This window comes from Staurois parvus, unplaced genomic scaffold (assembly GCF_062004578.1).
Source record: "Staurois parvus isolate SC_StPar_1 unplaced genomic scaffold, SC_StPar_1.0 ptg000221l, whole genome shotgun sequence".
Classification (NCBI taxonomy): domain Eukaryota; kingdom Metazoa; phylum Chordata; class Amphibia; order Anura; family Ranidae; genus Staurois; species Staurois parvus.
Window position 1 is genome coordinate 3,701,088 of NW_028318017.1, and position 16,683 is coordinate 3,717,770.

At 43.6% G+C, this 16,683-nt stretch overlaps 2 protein-coding genes across 2 annotated transcripts in view; both read right to left on the bottom strand.

Moving 5' to 3' along the window:
- LOC149460810 (uncharacterized) overlaps positions 1 to 16,683 on the bottom strand; it is a 94,741-nt gene that overhangs the window by 41,730 nt on the left and 36,328 nt on the right. The window lies entirely within an intron of this gene.
- LOC149460811 (uncharacterized) overlaps positions 1 to 16,683 on the bottom strand; it is an 84,725-nt gene that overhangs the window by 14,301 nt on the left and 53,741 nt on the right. The window contains exon 3 of the mRNA XM_089679324.1: positions 11,847 to 12,517. Coding sequence (XP_089535450.1) covers positions 11,847 to 12,517 — 671 coding nt within the window. The remainder of the gene's footprint in view (positions 1 to 11,846; positions 12,518 to 16,683) is intronic.

Below are 16,683 nucleotides of genomic sequence, written 5' to 3' on the forward strand. Positions count from 1 at the left end.
AAGTGACGTATCTGACGTATGACGTCAACGCGTTTCGCCGATGGGCGTATCTCACTCAGCTTCGTCAGGACCAATGAAACAACCACATCTCAATTTCCTATTTATAGTGGGTTAAACCCCACCCATTTATGCAAAAAACCAACCTGCAGTTATTCCTAATGGAAGAAGAAAGGGGGCTAAATACTTAGCACAGCTGCTGGTCATTGTTAAATATAAAAAATACAGACAACTGGAGACATCAGAGAGGGGAGAGGCTTGGCAATCATAGCAATGCATATATAAATCCAAAGATCATGAATTAAATATACTGATCAGTTGAAACATTATCACACTCTAACCAGAAGATGGCGATATCAGTAAAAGGATCAACAGGTCCATTCATTGAATCGAGTTCTTAAAAAAGCAATGTGAATTACCACAGCACACCACAAGATGGCAATATCACCTAAATATTCTCATTGTGGATTGTTTCAACATAAAAATCCCAATTTTAGATATCCATCTTATGGTGTAATTATTATGGAGGGAAAAAGAGGGGAGGAGGAAAAAAGGGGGGGGGGGGGGAAGGAGGAAAAAAGGAATAAAGGAACGAAAGGAAAAGGGGAATAATTAGTTCAACGGTCAATCCTTTTATATTTTTCTAGAGCTATATTTAGATCCATAACATAAGATCATACATGTTGTTATTATTATTCCCAAGTACAAAAGGGTTTACCTTGATTATTTAGCATATGCTCCAACTGTTATTAAAAACGGAGAAATGCCATAGATTAGTTAACGTGTGGCAATATAAAGATACCTAAATATAAAAACTATTTATCCAAAAATACTTGGAGATCACATTCCACATTTTACCCCTTTGGGTACAGTGTATCAAGTTTATATATCCAGTATTTCTCCTTTTTAAGCAGTTCTCTATCAAAATCACCTCTCCTTTGTGGAAAGTGCAATGCATAGAAACCTTTCACTTTTGTACCATCCAGTTTACCTCCATGATATTTAGCGTAATGCTGAGCAAGATTACTTTCAGGATCATTTGATCTAATATCTCTAAGATGTTCACCTATTCGTACTTTAAGTTGTCTTTTGGTCTTACCAATATACATCTTTTTACAGGGACAGGTTAAGATGTATAGCACTCTCACTGTAGAGCAATTTATGAGGCTCTGAATACCAGACATACCACATGCATTTCAACAGGCAGAAGATCTTCTGGGATGTGTCTTGTTTTTCTTACAGAAAGTGGTGTGTAGTCCACATGTAGTGGTGAAGAAACCATTTCAAGCAGAGTGCTGCTTTTTGCATCCTTTCTTCCATCCTGGGAATAAATGGGGCATATTCTCATTTAAGAGCTCTAGGAAACAGCTGTTTATACAGATGAATGGGCCCCAACCACTTGTGCCGGCACAGGAATGTATTGCATTATACATATGACATTTTTGTCTTTTTTCATACAGGCCTGTGGCATATTGTTCTCCTCTTGACGCATATTGTGCTTGCTGAATTGCATACATGTGATATCCATATCCATAGTATAATTTTTGGATTCCCTATTTGGGATACAACCATTATGGCAATAGCCGAATTCTAATATTATAACATGTATTATGGTATACCTATGGTATAATTTTTGGATACACCTCCTGTGGGAAGTGTTCACCTATGTGTTTGTGTCTCAGGGACATTAGACTCTTGCAGTCATTTTCTCTGTTGCACATGCATTTAGACCGGTCTTGGTGTTATTTTAATGGTTTTAGGTCTGTGTGTATTGTCTCATACTGAGGTGATGGTAAACCAGGGCGACTGCCCATATGTCATATTTATAAGTGTAATAAAGCATAATTTTTGGAAATTTTTCTGAGTGTCACATTCTGTTCATAATGTAGCCGCTTTTCTGTGAATTTCTTTTCACAAATCCTCCTTTTTGCGTGTTAGTGGGGTACCCCAAGGTACAGTGTTATTAGTGGTGTACCCCAAGGTTTACTGTTATTAGTGGTGTACCCCAAGGTCCATTATTAGTGGGGTACTACAAGGTTCAGTGTTATTAGTGGTGTACCCCAAGGTTCAGTGTTGAAACCCTTATTTTTTAATATATTTATAAACAATATCGGGTCTGAGATTAAAAATACAATTTCAGTTTTTGAAGATGACACCGAGCTGTGCCGGGGAATAACGTCCTTACAGGATGTCTCCAATTTACAATCCGACCTCAATGCTCTGTGTAATTGGGGGACTATGTGGCGAATGAGGTTTAATGTTGATAAATGTAAGTTCTGTACTTGGGGGCTAAGAATATGCATGCATCATACATACTAGGGGGGTCAATGGTGGAGAAGGATCTGGGGGGGTCAATAGTGGAGAAGGATCTGGGGGAATCAATGGTGGAGAAGCATCTGGGGGGCTCAATGGTGGAGAAGGATCTGAGGGGGTCAATGGTGTTGAAGGATCTGGGGGGGTCAATGGTGAAGGATCTTGGGGTTCTGGTAGATCACAAGCTTAATAATGGCATGCAATGCCAGGCTGCAGGTTCTAAAGAGAGCAAAATCCTCTCTTGTACTAGGAGAGGTATAGTCGAGAGAGAGAGAGAGAGAGAGATAATTCACCCCCACCCCTGGTACAAATCATTAATAAGACCTCATCTGGAATATACAGTTCAGTTTTGGGCATGAAATGTTATAAACTGAGTTGTAGTTAAGTGAGTAAAATAAGTATTTGATCTCCAAGCAAAACATGACTTTGTACTTGATGGCAAATCCCTTATTGGAAATCACAGAGGTCAGACGTTTCTTGTAGTTGGTTCCCAGGTTTGCACACATCTCAGGAGGGATTTTGGTCCACCCTTCTTTACATATCTTCTCTAAATCCTTAAGGTTTCTTGGCTGTCACTTGGCAATGCAAAGTTTCAGTTCCCTCCATAAATTTTCTGTAGAATTAAGGTCTGCCTAGGCCACTCCATGACCTTAATAAGCTCCTTCTTGAGCCACTCCTTTGTTGCCTTGGTGGTATGTTTTGGGTCATTGTCATACTGCAGGACCCATCCACGACCCATTTTCAATGTTCTGGTTGAGGGAAGAAGGTTCTCATCCAAGATTTTACAATACATGGCCTTGTATCCAAGATTTTACAATACATGGCCATTGGCCCCTCAATGGAGCAAAGCAGACCTGTACATTTAGCAGAGAAATAGCCCCAAAGCATAATGTTTCCACCTCCATGCTTGACTGTAGGGATGGTGTTCTTAGGGTCATAGTCAGCATTTTTCTTCCAAACACGGCAAGTTGAGTTAATGCCAAAGAGCTCAATTTTGGTCTCATCTGACCACAACACGTTCACCCAATCCTTCTCTGAATCATTTAGATACTCATTGGCAAACATCAGACGTGCCTGTGCATGTGCCTTCTTGTGTAGGGGGACCTTGCAGGCGCAGCAGGATTTCAATCCATGGCGATGTATTGTGTTACCAATGGTTTGTTTGGTGACTGTGGGCCCAAATGCCTTGAGATCATTCACAAGCTCCTCCCGTGTAGTTCTGGGCTGATCCCTCACTTTTCTCATGATCATCCTGTCACATACCTGGTCAGAGGCCGGAGTGCTGAGAGGGCTCCCCTTGCGGCTGAGTGCGGAAAACCCCTGAAGGTAGCAACAGGGGATGCTCGGCCCAAAGAAGCACATGTTGCCTGAAGAGCCTGGAGCCTGAAGAGCCAGGATGAGGAGCTGCAGAGCTGATGTTCCCCAGATGTGGCAGGAAGAACTTGGAAGCAGGCAGGGATCAGAGTCAAAGTCAGGTCAGAGGTCAAGCATAGCAGATCAATCAAAAGACAAAAGAAAGAAGCAGAAGCAAGGTCAGTAGCAGGCTGAAGGTCAAACAAAAGAGATCATGAAGAAGCGAGGTCAGGAGAATAAGCTGAGGTCATAAACAGGTGATTAGGCAGCAGCAGAGTCAGTAGAACAAGCCAGGGGTCAGAGCCAGGGGAGAAGATCAGACTGGTCAGAGGCAATCCGTGTTGGCAATGGGAAATCAGTTAATCACAAGGCAAAGGCACAGTAACACAGGGGGCTGATGATCATCTAGGAACTAGTGTTCAGAGCTGCAGTCCTTTTAAAGGAAAATAGGAGCCAGAAACTATCGCATCCTGCGTGTGCCACCGTACATGTGCATCCAACGGTTTGTGCATTTGCGCAAATGGGAGCGTGCAACCTGCAGCCATGCTGGTTATTGGAGACAGTGCCCATCTTTTTCCACTTAATCTTCTGACAGTGCCCCCCCCCCCCAAGGGGCATCCTCCAGGTGCCTAAATGGGCTTGTTTTTCTGGGAATCTGTGAAAAAAAATCTTTTGCAGGTTCCCAAGAATTTTCTTCTGATGAATACCACTTCCACTTAATAAAGGTACTGTACTTGCCTTCACCTTTTCTGACAGTCCACAATGGATTCCACTTCAAATTCTGTTTCTTCTCCAACTGCAACTGGAGCAGAAGGAGGCTCTTCCCTGCCAGGAAACGGACTGGACACAGGTGCTTTCAACAAGGACACATGAAAAACTGGGTGAATTTTATAAGAACTCAGTGCTAGCTCGAATGCTACAGGATTCACCTCACTCTTGAATTGAAATGGACCAATTCATTTTGGCCCCAAATTTTGATAGGGAAAAGAAATTCCAGCCTTGCTGAAGAGAGCCATACCTTCATCCCACCCTTCAGAACAGGATTTCCTCTCATCTTTTTGTCATAATTCTTCTTGTAGTCTTCCTATGCCTTCTGTATGGCCCCTTGGAGCACCTGATAGTTTGAATGACATTCAGCCTGACCTGGACTGCAGGAACTGGTGCATCCGGAATGACATTTGGCAAAAAAGTGGGGTGAAATCCATAATTTGCCCAGAATGGGGACTGGTTGGTATCAGCATGCACAGAATTATTGTAAGCAAACTCAACACAGGGAAGTCCATGGTTCCATGATCTGGAACTAGCAGTGGTCTCAACAAACCCCAAGTTTTGGATATGGGCTGAAAGTGCACACTCTCAAGTTTAATTTGAGGGCATTGTGACAGTGCGAGGCTCTGTCACTGTGGAAATAGGTTTGAAAAGGACACAGGACTCTCAAACAATCAGTTTGAGAGGCTCCAGCAAATGTTTTGCAAGCAGAGAAAGCTATGTTTTAAGCTTTCCCTAGATTTGGTAAGTCTGGATTGGGGCTATAACCTTTAAGGCTCCAAAAAGTATTGGGTGGGATGGAGTCTTCAGTCTTGTTTCCAGGTTTTTCAGAAGTTCTGCAGGGTGTGTGTGTCCAGGTGCACACACTTGTTATAAGGCAGATCTGAGCATAGCTCACAGGTGGTGGAGGTGGAATAGTAGTTGCTATTGCTGCAAGCCTGAAGACAGAGCCCTGTCAGGAGAGCTGGAAGCTTCTGGTGGAGACTACATCCCTTTTGAGGGGGATTCTGGGTCCAATGACTGGGAAAATCTGGCCAGCTACGAGAGTCTGGGAGACCAAGAGAGGGTCTAGGAGGCTGAGGAAGCTGCAGAGGCCAGTGAGTCCAAGGGGCTGGAGGGAGTTTGCGAGTCTCTGGAGAAAGCAAGTTGAGGTACAGGGAAAACTCTGTCAAGAGGCCATGTGGGACCTGGACAGCAAGAAGCTGTCACCTAGGCTGAAAGCCTGAATAATCAGTGGTCTGGGAGACCAAGCTAAGCTGAGGTACTGCTAACCAGAGTGCCAGGTGGCTTGGCATTTTCATTGTGTATTATTTTGCGTTAACTTGAAATCCCCTGCATGGGAAACCTTGTGTTGAAAGGACTTTTCAGTTACTATTTAATAAAAATGGGCTTTCAGGCCCTTAAGTTTAGTTCCTGTCTGGCATGAACTCACTAAAAACGCATCTACCGTTGAGCTAAGCATCCCCCATATCACAGTATGTACATGCAAATTGGAGGAAGGGTTTAGGAATTACAGCTCTTAAGAGTAGCCATCCCCTCTTTTTCAAGGGACCAAAAGTAATTGGAGAGTTGAATCAAAAGCAGTTTCATGGCCAGGTGTGGGCTACTCCTTTGTTATTTCTTCATCAATTAAGCAGGTAAAAGGTCTGGAGTTGATTCTAAGTGCGGTATTTGCATTTGGAATCTATTGCTGTGAACCTACATCATGCGTTCAAACAATCTGTCCATGCAAGTGAAACAGGCCATTGTAACACTTCAAAATCTAAACAAATCCATCAGAGAGATAGCGGCAACATTAGGAGTGGCCAAATCAACAGTGTGGTACATTCTGAGGAAAGAAGAACGCACTGGTGAGCTCAGCAACATAAAAAGACATGGATGTCCATGGGACACAACAGTGGTGGATGATCGCAGGATCCTCTCTATGGTAAAGAAAAACCCCATTCACAACATCCAGACAAGTGAAGGACACTCTTCAGGTGGGCGTATCATTGTCAAAGTCTACAATCAAGAGAAGACTTCATGAGAGCAAATACAGAGGGTTCACAACAAGGTGCAAACCATTCAGAAGCCTGAAGAATAGAAAAGCCAAATTAGACTTTGCCAAACAACATCTAAAACAGCCAGACCAGTTCTGGAAAAGTATTCTTTGGACAGATGAAACTAAGATTAACCTGTACCAGAATGACGAGAAGAAAAAAGCGTGGAAAAGGCTTGGAACAGCTCATGATCCAAAGCACAAAACGTCATCTGTAAAACATGGTGGAGGCAGTGTGATGGCATGGGCATGCATGGCTTCCAGTGGCACTGGGTCATTGGTGTTTATTGATGAGATGACAGAAGCAGCCGGATGAATTCTGTAGTGTTTAGAGATATGCTGTCAGCCCAGATTCAGCCAAATGCAGCAAAGGTGATTGGACGGCGCTTCACAGTACAGATGGACAATGATCCAAAACACACTGCAAAAGCAACCCAGGAGCTTTTGAAGGAAAAGAAATGGAATAGTCTGCAATGGCCGAGTCAATCAACTGATCTCAACCCAATTGAGCATTTCACTTGCTGAAGGCAAAACTAAAGGCAGAAAGACCCACAAACACAGAACAACTGAAGACAGCTGCAGTTAGAGCCTGGCAAAGCATCAGAAAGGAGGAAACCCAGTCTTTGGTAATGTCCATGGGTTCCAAACTTCAGGCAAAGCATCAGAAAGGAGAAACCCAGTCTTTGGTAACGTCCATGGGTTCCAGACTTCAGGCAAAGCATCAGAAAGGAGGAAACTCAGTCTTTGGTAACGTCCATGGGTTCCAGACTTCAGGCAAAGCATCAGAAAGGAGGAAACTCAGTCTTTGGTAACGTCCATGGGTTCCAGACTTCAGGCAAAGCATCAGAAAGGAGGAAACCCAGTCTTTGGTAACATCCATGGGTTCCAGACTTCAGGCAAAGCATCAGAAAGGAGGAAACTTAGTCTTTGGTAACGTCCATGGGTTCCAGACTTCAGGCAAAGCATCAGAAAAGAGGAAACCCAGTCTTTGGTAATGTCCATGGGTTCCAGATTTCAGGCAGTCATTGCCAGTAAAGGATTCTCAACAAAATATTAAAAATGAACATTTTATTTATGATTATATTCATTTGTCCAATTACATTTGAGCCCATGAAAATGGAGGGACTGTGTATAAAAATGGCTGCAGTTCCTAAAATCTGTACTTGATATTTATGTTCAGCCCCTTGAATTAAAGCTGAAAGTCTGCACTTCAAATTCATTTGGATTGTTTTGTTTTATTTATTCTGGTGGCATACAGAGCCAAAAGTATGAAAAGTGTGCCTGTGTCCAAATATATATGGACCTAAGTGTATGTTCCCCAGACATGGCAGGCAGAACTTGGCAGCAGGCAGGGATCGGAGTCGAAGTTAGGCCAGAGGTCAAACACAGGAGGTCAATCAGAAGCCAAAGTAAGAAGAAGCAAGGTCAGGAGCAGGCTGAGGGTCAAACACAAAAGATCAGGCAGGAGCGAGGTCAGAATAAGCCGAGGTCATACACAGGTAATCAGGCAGCAGCAGAGTCAGTAGAACAAACCAGGAGTCAGAGCCAGAAGATCAGACTGGTCAGAGGCTATCCGGGTCGGCAACGTGAAATCAGATAATGACAAGGCAAAGGCACAGGAACACAGGAGGCTGATGATCATCCAGGAACTAGTGGTCAGTACTGCAGTCCTTTTAAAGGCAAACGGACACCACAAACTATTGTGTCCAGCGTGTGCCACCGCGTATGCACTAATTCACGCACCCACGTGCATGATCATGACCTGCGTGCGCCTATGCGCACGGGACCATGCAACCTGTGGCCATGCTGGGTATTGGTGACAGTGCCCATCTTTTTCCGCTTGATCCTCTTACACTTCCATTTGCAAATAACCGCTCCAGCAGTTGCCTCCATCTCACCAAGCTTCTTGCTGACGGTCTTGTAGCCCATTCCAGCCTTGTGCAGGTCTACAGTCTTGTCCCTGACATCATTTGACAGCTCTTTGGTCCTGCCCATGGTGGTGCCCAAGAAAGAGATTCTGTGGACAGGTGTCTTTTTTATACACATAACAAGCTGTCAGTAGGAACACTTTCTTAAATTGGCAGGACTAATCTGTGTGCCACATGAGCATATAGCCAGTCTGTGGGAGCCAGAATCATTGTTGGTTGGTAGGGGATCAAATACTTATTTTACTCACTGAAATGCAACTCAGTTTATAACATTTGTATCATGTTTTTTTTACTGGGTTTTTGGTTGATATTCTGTCTATCTCGTTTAAAATACACCTATTATAAAACTTATAGACCCTTCATTTCTCTGTAAGTGGGACAATTCACAAAATCTGCAAAGGATCAAATAATTATTTTTCCCACTGTAAGGGGTATATGATCTCCATGTATAATACATAAGGGGGGGATATGATCTCCATGTATAATACATAAGGGGGGATATGATCTACATGTATAACACTAACACATAAGGGGGGATATGATCTCCATGTATAATACATAAGGGGGGATATGATCTACATGTATAACACTAACACATAAGGGGGGATATGATCTCCATGTATAATACATAAGGGGGGATATGATCACCATGTATAATACATAAGGGGGGATATGATCTCCATGTATAATACATAAGGGGGGATATGATCTCCATGTATAATACATAAGGGGGGATATGATCACCATGTATAATACATAAGGGGGATATGATTTCCATGTATAATACATAAGGGGGGATATGATCTCCATGTATAATACATAAGGGGGGATATGATCTCCATGTATAATACATAAGGGGGGATATGATCTCCATGTATAATACATAAGGTGGGATATGATCACCATGTATAATACATAAGGTGGGATATGATCACCATGTATAATACATAAGGGGGGATATGATCTCCATGTATAATACATAAGGGAGGATATGATCCCCATGTATAATACATAAGGGGGGATATGATCTCCATGTATAATACATAAGGGGGATATGATCTCCATGTATAATACATAAGGGGGGATATGATCTCCATGTATAATACATAAGGGGGGATATGATCTCCATGTATAATACATAAGGGGGGATATGATCTCCATGTATAATACATAAGGGGGGATATGATCTCCATGTATAATACATAAGGGGGGATATGATCTCCATGTATAATACATAAGGGGGGATATGATCTCCATGTATAATACATAAGGGGGGATATGATCTCCATGTATAATACATAAGGGGGGATATGATCTCCATGTATAATACATAAGGGGGGGTATGATCACCATGTATAATACATAAGGGGGGTATGATCTCCATGTATAATACATAAGAAGGGATATGATCTCCATGTATAATACATAAGGGGGATATGATCTCCATGTATAATACATAAGGGGGGATATGATCACCATGTATAATACATAAGAAGGGATATGATCTCCATGTATAATACATAAGGGGGATATGATCTCCATGTATAATACATAAGGGGGGATATGATCTCCATGTATAATACATAAGAAGGGATATGATCTCCATGTATAATAGATAAGGGGGATATGATCTCCATGTATAATACATAAGGGGGGATATGATCTCCATGTATAATACATAAGGGGGGATATGATCTCCATGTATAATACATAAGGGGGGATATGATCACCATGTATAATACATAAGGGGGGGATATGATCTCCATGTATAATACATAAGGGGGGATATGATCTCCATGTATAATACATACGGGGGATATGATCTCCATGTATAATACATACGGGGGATATGATCTCCATGTATAATACATAAGGGGGGATATGATCTCCATGTATAATACATAAGGGGGGATATGATCTCCATGTATAATACATAAGGGGGATATGATCTCCATGTATAATACATAAGGGGGGATGTGATCTCCATGTATAATACATAAGGGGGGATGTGATCTCCATGTATAATACATAAGGGGGGATGTGATCTCCATGTATAATACATAAGGGGGGGATATGATCTCCATGTATAATACATAAGGGGGGATATGATCTCCATGTATAATACATAAGGGGGGATATGATCTCCATGTATAATACATAAGGGGGGATATGATCTCCATGTATAATACATAAGGGGGGATATGATCTCCATGTATAATACATAAGGGGGGATATGATCACCATGTATAATACATAAGGGGGGATATGATCTCCATGTATAATACATAAGGGGGGATATGATCTCCATGTATAATACATAAGGGGGGATATGATCTCCATGTATAATACATAAGGGGGGATATGATCTCCATGTATAATACATAAGGGGGGATATGATCTCCATGTATAATACATAAGGGGGGATATGATCTCCATGTATAATACATAAGGGGGGATATGATCTCCATGTATAATACATAAGGGGGGATATGATCTCCATGTATAATACATAGGGGGGGATATGATCTCCATGTATAATACATAGGGGGGGATATGATCTCCATGTATAATACATAAGGGGGGATATGATCTCCATGTATAATACATAAGGGGGGATATGATCTCCATGTATAAATACATCAGTGGTTCATATAGTGAACTCAGTGTAGAGCTATTCACCCTGAGATCATCACAGAAGACAAGGGGCGCTCTTTACATCTGGAGGAAAAGAAATGTAATCTCCAAACACGGAAAGGTTTCTTCACAGTAAGAGCTGTGAAAATGTGGAATAGACTCCCTCAAGAGTTGGTTGTGGCCAGCTCAGTGGATTGCTGTAGGAAAGTCCTGGATTCTTTCTTGGATACACAGAATATAGCTGGATATAACATTTATAGGTAAAGTTGATCCAGGGAATATCTGATTGCCTCTCGGGGGATGAAGAAGGGTTTTTTTTCCCCTGCAGGAGCAAATTGGATCATTCTTTATTGAGATTGACTTTCTCTGGATCAACTCTGGGTATAGGATTGTATAACTTTTTTCCCCTTTTAATGGTCTAGCTAGATGGACTTGTGTCTTTTTTCAACCAAACTATGAAACTATGTAACCACAAAATGTACTCAGCCAATGAAAGATGATGATTCCATTTTTATTCTTCTCCTGCCATCAATGGCCAACCTGGTCCCACACTTCATCCACATCTTTGGGGACCTCTGATCTCCTTTATGAACAGTTTCTTCCATGATGAAGATCAGCCATGGAGTATATTTGAGGTGTATATCAGGGTGTGCTTCTTCCCCACATGAGAGCTGGGATGTCCAGCAACATTCATCTAGAAGACATTTCCCACACTCAAGGCACTAATACACCTCCAGGGTTGTGTGGGACCCCTGATGTACAGGAAGACAGGACTTCAGCGAGGAACATTTCCCCTCACTCAGGAAAGGAAAGTGGCTTCTCCCCCGTGTGCAATCTCTGATGTCTGTGAAGAATGGACATTTGTGAAAAACATTTCCCGCACTCAGGACAGGAATATGGTTTCTCTCCTGTGTGAGATCTCTGATGTCTGTAAAGACCAGACTTTTGTGAAAAACATTTCCCACACTCAGGACAGAAATACGGCTTCTCCCCTGTGTGAGATCTCTGATGTATGGAAAGGTCAGACTTCTGGGAAAAACATTTCCCACACTCAGGACAGGAATACGGCTTCTCCCCTGTGTGTAATCTCTGATGTGTGTTAAGATTGGACTTCCTTGAAAAACATTTCCCGCACTCAGGACAAGAATACGGCTTCTCTCCTGTGTGTAATCTCTGATGTCTGTAAAGATTGGACTTGTCTGAAAAAAATTTTCCACACTCAGGACAGGAAAGTGGCTTATCCCCCATGTGAGATCTCTGATGAATAGAAAGATCGGACTTATGTGAAAAGCATTTCCCACACTCAGGACAGGAATGCTTCTTCTCCCCCATGTGAGATCTCTGATGTCTGTAAAAATTGGACGTTTGTGAAAAACATTTCCCGCACTCCGGACAGACATATGGCTTCTCCCCTGTGTGAGATCTTTTATGCTCATTAAGTTTGGATTTAAAATAGAAACATTTCCCGCACTCAGTACAGGGAAACCTCTTGTCTGGTGGAAGGTTGGCCCCATCCTGCACAGTCTGAGGGTCCTCAGGATACGAGGAATCCAATGAGCCATCTACACTGGGTGGTGCTGGATGGACATTGGAGGGAGCCGGGTTTTCTCCTGGACTATACTGTGTGATGTCCTCATCTTCTACTTTCCAGTCTGGAGACAAAGTGAGACAATCCTCGGAGGTTTTCCTCATCTCCCGGCCATGGACTAAAAGACAAAGAGGATTACTAGACAGGAGCTGATTGGTTCCCCCAAACCAGGACTCCACCCACATCAGGCAGCTTGGTCTCTGAGGAGCTTACAATTCCACCCTCAAGGGAACTAGGAAATGGCTCCTCTGATCTCCTACCAGGTCATTTCTTTATTCATGGACCTTAGTCAGAGAGTGAGGAAACAAGAACTGTCTTTTATAGGAGGGACAGTGATGAGGGGATTATAGGACGAGGGTCCCCACCCCCTCTATCACTCATCGCCATCTTCCCAACACAAGAAGTACTGCACTTCCTTATTTAGTCCTTGATTTATTCAGGAAGAACAGCGGGGCTGAGCCCCACCAGAGGTCAGAGAGTGAGGATGGGGGGAGAACAACCAAGATGAAGACTGGACTGATCCTGAAGCCCACTCACAGATGATTATACAGTATTTGCAGAGAGCGCTGCTCAGTGACTGACAGCACCTGACACGGGGCAGCTGGTAGGCGGTAAGCAGCAAGAACTAGTGGTGGAAAGGTTCTTAACAGCAGCACTGATGACTGTCTCTATGCTGCCCCACTTCTCCCTGATGCTAGGCACATTCTCCCTATCCAACGGGTTCCTTTCCTTTACCTAACTACATGCAAAATCCACAGTGCAGTGAGCCAGTGCTTTTTATAAGTATTGATCTTTATTAAATATGTCCACAGGATCATCTGGGTGGTATCATCCAATTAGACAGCAGCCCACCCAATAACATGTGCAGAGGCCTAAGAGGAATGTGCATTCCTCCTGTTCTCTACTCTCCCTGCAGTGCGGTTGCAATAGTACCAGCTGTGTAGGGAAGTCAATCTACATACAGTGGGGCAAAAAAGTATTTAGTCAGCCACCAATTGTGCAAGTTCTCCCACTTGAAAAGATGAGAGAGGCCTGTAATTGGCATCATAGGGAGACCTCAACTATGAGAGACAAAATGAGAAAACAAATCCAGACAATCACATTGGCTGATCTGGAAAGAATTTATTTGCAAATTATGGTGGAAAATAAGTATTTGGTGAATATCAAAAGTTCATCTCAATACTTTGTTATATATCCTTTGTTGGCAATGACAGAGGTCAAACGTTTCCTGTAAGTCTTCACAAGGTTGGCACACACTGTTGCTGGTATGTTGGCCCATCCTCCATGCAGATCTCCTCTAGAGCAGTGATGTTTTGGGGCTGTCGCTGGGCAACACGGACTTTCAACTCCCTCCAAAGGTTTTCTATGGGGTTGAGATCTGGAGACTGGCTAGGCCACTCCAGGACCTTGAAATGCTTCTTACGAAGCCACTCCTTCGTTGCCCGGGCGGTATGTTTGGGATCATTGTCATGTTGGAAGACCCAGCCACGTTTCATCTTCAATGCCCTTGCTGATGGAAGGAGGTTTGCACTCAAAATCTCACGATACATGGCCCCATTCATTCTGTCCTGTACATGGATCAGTCGTCCTGGTCCCTTTGCGGAGATACAGCCCTAAAGCATGATGTTGCCACCCCCATGCTTCACAGTAGGTATGGTATTCTTTGGATGCAACTCAGCATTCTCTCTCCTCCAAACACGAGTTGTGTTTCTACCAAACAGTTCTGTTTTGGTTTCATCTGACCATATGACATTCTCCCAATCCTCTTCTGGATCATCGAAATGCTCTCTAGCAAATTTCAGACGGGCCCGGACATGTACTGGCTTAAGCAGGGGGACACGTCTGGCACTGCAGGATCTGAGTCCCTGGCGGCGTAGTGTGTTACTGATGGTAGCCTTTGTTACGTTGGTCCCAGCTCTCTGCAGGTCATTCACTAGGTCCCCCCGTGTGGTCCTGGGATTTTTGCTCACCGTTCTTGTGATCATTTTGACCCCACGGGGTGAGATCTTGCGTGGAGCCCCAGATCGAGGGAGATTATCAGTGGTCTTGTATGTCTTCCATTTTCTAATTATTGCTCCCACAGTTGATTTTTTCACACCAAGCTGCTTGCCTATTGCAGATTCAGTCTTCCCAGCCTGGTGCAGGTCTACAATTTTGTTTCTGGTGTCCTTCAACAACTCTTTGGTCTTCACCACAGTGGAGTTTGGAGTGTGACTGTTTGAGGTTGTGGACAGGTGTCTTTTATACTGATAACGAGTTCAAACAGGTGCCATTGATACAGGTAATGAGTGCAGGACAGAGGAGCCTCTTAAAGAAGAAGGTACAGGTCTGTGAGAGCCAGAAATCTTGCTTGTTTCTAGGTGACCAAATACTTATTTTCCACCATAATTTGCAAATAAATTCTTTCCAGATCAGCCAATGTGATTGTCTGGATTTGTTTTCTCATTTTGTCTCTCATAGTTGAGGTCTCCCTATGATGCCAATTACAGGCCTCTCTCATCTTTTTAAGTGGGAGAACTTGCACAATTGGTGGCTGACTAAATACTTTTTTGCCCCACTGTATGCCTACACCTGCTGTCCTTGGCATCGATTCCCCTACGATAATCATAAAACAGTGAAATTCAGCAAGGTAAACAGACAATTAACAAAAAAAAATGCAATAATGATAGGCAGTACATTATACAACAAAATATTCAGTGCCCTCAGACACCACATCATATACCGGGAATGGTAGGAATGGCTGTTTCTCCACCCAGTATGAGGTGGTTTCCCACCGGGCTCCAGCTTGCTACCCCTCTAAAAAATTTAGTTTTTTTACACTAGCACCTGGTCCTCCAGCTGCAGCGGTAAAAGGTTGAGAGTGATTTCCTCAGCCACATCTCAATGCAATGATTGGACATGACATAGAAATCTGTGAGGATCTTGTGGTTTGTGCAGCAGGACAGGGACCTTCCCCAGGTTGATGAGCTGGACCAGTACTCAGCCCTGGTGAACCTTGGACAGGGTGTGAGTTATTAGCCACTACCCTGACATCTCTAGGTTTCTGTAGGGTGCTACCATAATTGTGGCACCCTGAAGCTTCTTGTGGATCCCTATAGGCAAGGGCCAAATTACTTTTTGGAGGAAGGCCAAAAGCAGCTTCTACTTTGGTGCTGTGCTGACAAAACCCACCCTTTCCAGCTGCTGTTTTGCCACCCTTTGGTGGGCTGTGTAGGCCTGCATCACATTGAACCACACTGCCCACAAGACACAACTCTGGTTTGGTTCACTCAGCCAGCCATTGCATCTCTGCCAGCAGGTGAGGCAAGTCCAGTCCATTGATGCCAAGGACACGACTGGCCAGTGGGTGACCACTACTCCAACTCCTTGAACCACTTAGTCAAATATTAGGATCTTCATCCATGTGACCTCTTTCACCCTGATGTGTAAATTGTTAGCTGCCTTTAGAGACAATCAAGAGGGGTCTACCTGGCCTTGGGTGTGAAAATGCTGGATATTCCAGTGACTTCAGATCCAGTGTCGATCAAGGAAGGGACCAATTGTCCATCCACTAAAGCAGTCACTACCGGGCTTGGGCCTACCATTGCCTCCTGTCTTGTAGGACATTGATGAGTAGTCCCGGGGGTTATCCCTCTGACCCAGAAGCTTCTAGGTTAATGACAGACAAGGGGGTACCCTTATTCTCAAAACAGCCACAGTTCCTGGCCAGGTGCTCAAAGCAACCACATTGCCAACACCTCTGGTCTTCATTCGGATCCTTTGTAAAGGGTTATCGCCCTTGGTCAGGTGAACCAGTTCCTGTTTAAGATGGTGGTCTGTAGGGCCAACTATAGTGAAGGGGCCAGAACCTCCTCTCTGACGTAGAGAGATTCAACTTTTTTGGTTATGGCCACGGTGGCTTATGCTTCTGATCGGACAGCAGCCCCCCTGATGACACGTACAGAGGCCTAGGAGGAATGTGCATTACTCCTGTTCTCTACTTTTCCTTCAGGGTGGTTGCAACAGCACCACCTTTATAGGGAGGTCAACCTACATAGGCCTACAGGTAACCCTGGGAGAATTGC